The 7,881-nt window shown below is 41.6% G+C and overlaps 1 protein-coding gene across 1 annotated transcript in view; it reads left to right on the top strand.

The window, feature by feature from the left end:
• LOC125772361 (knirps-related protein-like) overlaps nt 1-7,029 on the top strand; it is a 32,702-nt gene extending 25,673 nt beyond the window's left edge. The window contains exon 4 of the mRNA XM_049444007.1: nt 760-7,029. Within this exon, the coding sequence (XP_049299964.1) occupies nt 760-2,274 (1,515 nt within the window). The 3' untranslated portion in view covers nt 2,275-7,029. The remainder of the gene's footprint in view (nt 1-759) is intronic.
• Nucleotides 7,030-7,881: the final 852 nt, after the last annotated feature.

Below are 7,881 nucleotides of genomic sequence, written 5' to 3' on the forward strand. Positions count from 1 at the left end.
GCAATCGAACACAAACAACCATATAAGTGGTTATTTTCCACAAGACTTGTCCGAAACAGGCAAATGATTGGCATAGACAACGGATCATAAACGTACTAGGGGATATACAGTTGTTTATAGTTGTGTAAATGCAAGTACTTCGATCGTTTTGTTACAGATTGCTCCTCTGTGATTATTGGTGTGGCACGTTTTCTCTGTCATTTGATGTGCTTGCGTGCATCATGTTCAAGGTCAGCTTTAACCTGTCATTTATGTTCATACTGCATTACAAAAGAAGCACTATTGTCATGAAATGTATTAAAAGGTTCTACGATTTGTCTTATACGCATTACAATAATCGAAGCTTTATATCTCACTTCTTTGCTATTTCGTTAATTTGAATCGAAGTTTTGCCGGACCGATGCTCAGTTTTTTGAATTCCATAACGAATAGTTGTGAATTGGGATGAAACAGGGAAACTTGATGAGATCGCAAGTTGTAACACCTCTTTCATTAAAGCTGTGTGGGTGGTTGTGAAGATGTGGAATGCGTAGAGCTGTTAATCATTCGTCACAAAATTCCATTTCCTTGGCATGGCTTGGTTTTTGTTTGCATTTTGAACTTTATACCTGTCATGGGAGAGCGATATTTCGTTGATGAAAGCTGCCATGAGTGAAACTATATTTCCGGAGATATTCAACAAATATGCATATGTTTTCTTCACCCACCTCAACATTCATCGCTAACGCTTCTTCGTTTCTTTTTCTCTTTTTTTTACAGTCATTTTTCGGCCGATCGTACAACAATTTGTCCTCGATCTCGGAGTGTAAAAACAACGGTGAATGCATCATCAACAAAAAGAATCGAACTGCCTGCAAGGCGTGTCGCTTGCGCAAATGCCTCATGGTAGGAATGTCGAAAAGTGGTTCGCGATACGGGCGTCGATCGAACTGGTTCAAGATTCATTGTTTGCTGCAGGAGCAACAGCAGGCCGCTCAGCAGCAAGGAAACCACCAAAAACCATCGCAACCAGTCGGCATCCATGCGGGAATGTTTCACGGTGGTTATCCACACGGGATGTATCCGCGCCCTCCATGCACTAAAGAGGAGTTGATGCTACTTGGTCTGGAAGAGTACAGCAAGCATCCGTCGGCATCACCATCGGTCAGCTCCCCGGATAGCCACAACTCTGACAGTTCCAACGAGATCCATGATCGGAGAAATGCGCTGCTACGACAGGGCAAGCTTCACGACTCATCGCTCAACAAGGATCTCTTCCTTCCGCTGCCGTTTGGAGGATTACCGCTCATGCCTCCACCTGGTTTCTTGCCCTCGTCGCATCTGATGTTTCCAGGTTTTCATCCGGCACTTTACTCTCATCCTCAAGCAGGACTGCTGAAGCCAGCCGATACTCACCTGACGCTACCAAGCTCGCCTCTGGCCAACAACAACAGCCGCTTTACGCCAAATCATAACACCGAACCGAATGTGCATCCTTCTACCGGGCCCGTTCGAGATAACGGGAAATCTCCCGACTCCTTCTCCAAGCGGTACATTCTCGATCAGGTGTTGGAATCACAGCGTTGCCCAAGCAATGGTACGACCGGAAGTGATAAGGACGACCCGGAACCAGAAGAAGTAGTGCCCGCAACAATGACTCCTCCGCGATCTCCCATTGTATCTGTTACGCAACCGACCCCGGTAGTACGGCAACCGCAAACACCCTCGGGCCATCACAATCACCAAGACAATCCCATCGATTTGAGCATGAAAACGGGTAGCAGTTGTACGTCGGCGGATGAGCGTAGATCGTCGATGTCCGGTGCAGAATCAAATGGATCCGACGATGAAGCCAATGGTGATAGCCGTCCTCCTTCCGGAATGGACAAGTATAAATGTACCGTAGCTGCCACGGCGGCTACCGTTGTTGCCAAAAATACTTCTTCCACCAACAACATTAATAACAACAGCATCAGCAACAACCAAAACCACCATCACGGTGCACTTCACCACTCGCCACGTCCGCTTTCGCTTTCCCCATCGCTACCACCGACGCAGCACCACCGAGCCTCACCGATACGGTCAGAGTCACCGCGTCACTTGCAACATCATTACCACCACCACCATCATCAGCATCTTCAGCAGCAGCAACATCGTCAACGCCACGTTCTTTCTCACCACGGAGGAAGTGGCAGCGAGTCGGAGCTCGAACCTGAGGAAACCGAGTACGATCGTGAGGTGAAGCGTATGAAACTGCAAGGTACCACACCGTTGGACTTGACCACTAAGGTTTAGGGCCGTCAGAGTTCGAATCGCTCGCTCTCCACGTGCCGCTGAGGCGAGTTTTGTGGTGCAATGTTTGTGCAAAACTGTCGAGTGTATCGAAGTGCAAATAATTGATGATTGATTAGATTGTTTTTTTTTCTGCAACATCTATAATACACCTTCTACCGTCGCTGGTAGAAAGCAGCCAGTTGCCTAGGGTTACTGTTTGTATAGTACAAGTGGATTAGTAATTGTTTTAGCAAAACATCGTATACTGAATAACAACGTAAGCTGCAGAGCATTGATTTGCAGCTAATTACCAAAGATCGACAATGTTTCGATAGCGATGTTCGTGTTCGTGGTTATTGTAAATATTTTACAGCTTAGATATAGCAACAGACACAGTAGATGTCAATAGCAGTACATAGCTCCTAAAACAAGTGCAAACGAAATAGAATTGCTATTGCCAATTGCAGTGCACAAAAGGGAGAACCCCATGACAGTAGCCACCGGTATCGGTTAGGGAGGATCGAAATATCTTCAACAGCAAAGGATATTTTGTTGTCGAAACTCGACTAGCGCGAAATGCCATTCACAGCAGAATAGGTCACTCGATATATTAAAGTGAATAAATGATGCAAAATCAATGTGCCAGTACAGAAAAGGAACACTTATAGATTACCAGTCAGTGCGAACATTTTGGCAAGGTAACTGTGGTCAGTATTAATGTTGCATCTATTTGCGGACTTGTAAAAGCATGTCTGATATCCTTGGTCAGTTATTTGCTGCCAGTATCATTTGTCATTTAGAACCCACCTGTACATACAAATATCCGTTTAGCTGCTACATATTGTTGTGCGGATGAGAAATCGCAAAACGTTATTTAAAAGAAGGCAACAACTCCGCCGCAGTGGTAACTGTTCGAAGTAATGTTAATAATCAAGCCCGTAAAAGCAACAAGAGTATACGGATATTTAACGCCAAAGCTGCTTCCGGAATTCCTGTGCCACAATAACTCCAGACAAAAAAAGGCTTCTGGTGCTACTCAAACTGGTTTGAGACAGTGGTACCCATCAGGCGCTGCCTCACTACTATCCCAACAATGTACGTGCTGGGCTGAGTGTCGATTAAATGCATACAAATTAACGTCCGCTTTTCTTTCAATATCATCATCATTTTTCATTCCGTCTCGCAGGATTCCTCTTTCGTTCCGCGTACCGTCTTTCTCCCTATAAGCGATCGGGAAAACACATATCGTTACCATCTTTCTGCGTCTAGCCTTGCCCTTGCTTTATTCTGGGAAGAATTGCTTCTATTAAAAAATACGAACTTCACATAGGTTGGAATAAATCGTGTGAATTGCTTGCGGGCATTGAATCGAATAAATCTGCTGTGATTTTCAGTGTGACATTCGGAGCGCCTTTCTGACATAACACTTCTTTCTACGGAAAATAAAATCAAGCGATCGAATTCAGTTGTGCACTCACCCTTTTTCAAGAAGCATTAGCAAATTCTCCGTAAAAAGTCACTCTGTTTCCAGCGCTTCAGGCAACCGATACTGCATAAATCCATGTTAAGAGAATACCTGATTATAAGCCTTGATGTAAAACAATGCATTCCGTTTCGCAGTAGCAAATCTTTATTTACACGAATATACGCAAGCGGTGACCTAATTTATTGTACTGTACACATCCGTACAATTGTTTCTCTAGCTGTGAGAGAAACGGGAAACTAGTTGATCCTATTTATAATATTATTACTAATGCCGTGCCACTGCGGGCACTGTGTAAAGATGGTGTGTTACTGTTTATTTAAATTTAATTCACAAGTGCTCACCACGGCCGAATTACACTAATTTGTGCATATAACGCGCGTAATAGAGTTAGAATGTTATCTTTTAAAGCATGCAATCAAGTCCGAGTTTCGGTAACTTAATTTTACCTTTATACAACTAAGCATTCCTATCGATACGTATTTTGAAATGAAAAACTGTTGTGCATATTATTAGCAAAAATAACACTTGTATTAAATAAATTCAAAATCAAGCAAATATGTAAAACTGTTTTTAAATATTTACTGTACATCCGATGTATAACCATTTATGTTTTTTTTAATCTACCTATATCATTTTTAGCACTTATTTCATCATTTTTTCTGAAAGAAATAGTACACATTAAACTATGAACTATTCGTTTTCTTTAAAAACTGATATCAAATCAATTGTCTTCTTTTTAACGATGACGCAGCGTTCTAGCTGTCATTCACATATTTGATTGACGCCACAGATTTTTAATTACTCAAAGCTCAAAAACCAATGAGTATAGGAAGCTAGGATCAGCTAGGTTGATCTACTACAAGTATCATTTTATTTATTTTGTTTGTAACTCGCAAAATTTTCGAAACAAGCATTTTACATGATAATTAAAAACAATTGCGTAGAAAAATAATTTTCATGTTCTATTCCTTCATTTGATCGGCCACCACCCCACGCATAGGTTGAGAATATTGAGAAAGTTACAACGGAAGGCACATGAAAGTGCACAGGAAACATCCAAATGAACGTTTTCATACACAGTCAGCCATTATTCCGATCGCCACGTCTAACTTTCGTTCCCTTCGAGTACTTAGAGAAACTGGCAAAGATAATGAAGGGAAAATACCGTTTCACTGACTGGGTGGCATAGGTCACACGATATCAGGCTCCGCTTTTGGAGCACTAATCTACACGGTGTGGTTTTGGTTGTAACACCGCACAGTGAAGGTGATTCTCACGCACTTTGCGACATTTGATGACCCACGGATCTGGATACCAGATTGAAAGAAAGATCATGTCAGTGACAACATTTCCTTCATCCGTGTACAATAAAGTAGTATTTATCTCGACTCAACGTACCATGCGCTTCGGACTCATTAGTGGTTTAATTTCTTCCATTTTCATTATCGAAGGAAGTCATGAAACACTTTCGAACGATCCGAGCATTTAGGTTTTTGGGAATGACTGACTGTACGTTTACGAGCGGATATGGAAAAGATCATTTACATAGATGACAATAGTTGCTGGGAAATTCAGTGATTCGGATCATTTTGTTGATTCTAAAATGTATCAAATAAATTAGTGTTACTTGCAGTAATTTATTTTTTCTGTGTCTAGATTGCGCATTGCAGCCTTCGCATTTGTAACTGCGAAATGTAACATTAACGTCTTTATTAAGTTTTAACTGCTAAAGTGTAGTTTTGAAATAATGATGTTATATCTATTGACACTTATCTTTATAAGGATTTCAATTCAGAATGCTTTAATGTCATTCAGTGTCGCCCAGTCGTATTTTAGACCAGACTATTACCAGACTATTAAAGAAATAAAAAAATGGATTTTGTACAGAAATTTTTACTTGGTTAGAGATATTAACTTTCAATTCATGAAAACTTTTTTCGTTGGTGGTACAGTCATAACGACGCCGGTTTCGTAAGTGACAAGATCTGGACCAAATTCCGTCCAAAGTGTTGCTCCGTATGTATCAAGTATAAAATCACAGGTTATAGTAAAATACTGGTAAAATATTCAATGTAGGTAGTTTTGTTTATGAAAATTAAGTCACGCCGTCGCAACCAACTCACATCTGAGCGTCGTATATTTTTCGTGATGACGAATCACTCTACATTAAAAAAATATATTTCCCCCATATCATATTTACTGCAACTCCGATTGAATAAGTATCTAATTTGTGATCATTTAAAATCACATTGTGAAAAATACAACACCCGCCCATGTGCAGATGAATTCAAACACTAATTGATTACACCCAAAAGATCACCTTGCCGACATCTATCAGGTGGAAATTGGCCTTCCAACGCGAGCAGTTTTGGAGGGTTGGCTGTCAAGGCATCATATGGAGAATGAATGTAGAAAAGAAATGATTGCGTATATGCGCATATGTGTGTATATAAGAAAGACAGATCCACAACAAAAAAGCCAAGAACGGCTTGATGAGCGTTTATAATCCGTGGACGCCTTCTCCGGTGATTGCGGACGGAATGCGGAATTGAACAAACTCGAACGAATAAGACCATCGCGCGACCAAAGGTCAGATGATAGATGCGCACGGAACCGTTGTAGTGGAAGTCGAAGTCACTTTCCTCCGTGTGACCACCCGTTATACGATGGTTCGTGTCGCTTCACCTTCCGAACTTGGAACCATACCCACACTTTCCGAAAGTGATGGAATAGCAGCTGAAAAACGAAAGAAGCCACAGTAGGGTAACTTTTTGTATCGGCACGTTGCCCTGCAGATTCATCATGTGAGGCCAAGTGACTTCAGTTGATGGTTTGCGTATGCACCAGTGCCTTGTCTGATGACTGGCTGTTGTTCCGACGTGTTTCGAGACACCCGACCAACCTAAAACGCCGGGCAAAATTATCAATTTGCTAGGGAACTTACTTCCCTTCACTGCCCGCACTGTTCGATCGCTTCTGGTCCTGTGCCGCATCCACTGCTCGCGTCTAACGTGGCTCTTCGATCCCATCAACCCGAGCACTTGTGTGAACTTACCTTCTCTTGGGCGAAATTGCCATAAATTTATTACAAATGAAATGAAACATAAATTTTCCCGTGAAATATTGATCAGCACGTATCCATCGTTGCGGACAACCTGAAGTATTGCACTGCCCCCGATGGGGTTGGAAAATCGAAGCGTGAATAATATCACAACCAGTGCCAAGGACAAGCAGACCCAGCATTGAAACGAAGAAAAAAACAAGTGGAGCGATCGATGAATCTTGTGGGAGTTTGCACGTGTGCTCTTGGCATGGGTCTGTCGCACATGTATTTTTCTCTCACATTACGTTACAAATCTCACGCGATGAAAGCTCCAGTCAAACGCTGCTTTCAGTCGTCCTTCCACCGCTTTCGAAGGGAATATGAACTATAGCTCCAGTTATTGCGGCTTGCGACCGGATAATTTTTGTTTTAACCGTATATTCTGGGTAATCTAAGTCGAGCCAAAGCCATGCCATGATCGATGGTTAGAGGGCTCCAAAATAGAATTGGATCTTCTCTGGTGAATCGAGATCACTGCACACTCGTGTCTACAGCCGACCATAAAATATCAAAATCATAAGCGGCGTGAAGAGAGCAAAGTTGAAACATAATTCACCCTCATTTCATAATAAATTGCGCTCAATCGATCACGAAACAACTGACCGGCTTCTTCGGGACATGTACAATCGTGGCCTTCTTGCATGCGGGCTCTTGTGCCGAAGGCTAGATTAGAACGAACCATGCTTAGAACGGGGGTTGAAAACCTTTAAACTAGAGCATTCATTATTTGACAACTAATTGGGCTTTGAATCGTTCAGTGATTAAATACAACTCTGTAGTAATGGTATTGAATTGTTCCAAATATTTCCTTCTTTCATTCTCCAAAAACAAAAAAAAAGTTGAACAATGCCTCAATAGTGTTTAGGATTGTTAACATCAAAAGGTACCAAACGCCTTCCAATTTACAACCATTCTCGTATCTCTGTTGTACATTTTATTGACGTTTAATAGAAATTACATTTCTATTACAATTTAATACTTCCAGAATACACTAGAATTCAAGTGAAAATGTTTTATACTAAGCAGTTCATTTCTTTAG

This window comes from Anopheles funestus, chromosome 3RL (genome assembly GCF_943734845.2).
Source record: "Anopheles funestus chromosome 3RL, idAnoFuneDA-416_04, whole genome shotgun sequence".
Lineage (NCBI taxonomy): Eukaryota > Metazoa > Arthropoda > Insecta > Diptera > Culicidae > Anopheles > Anopheles funestus.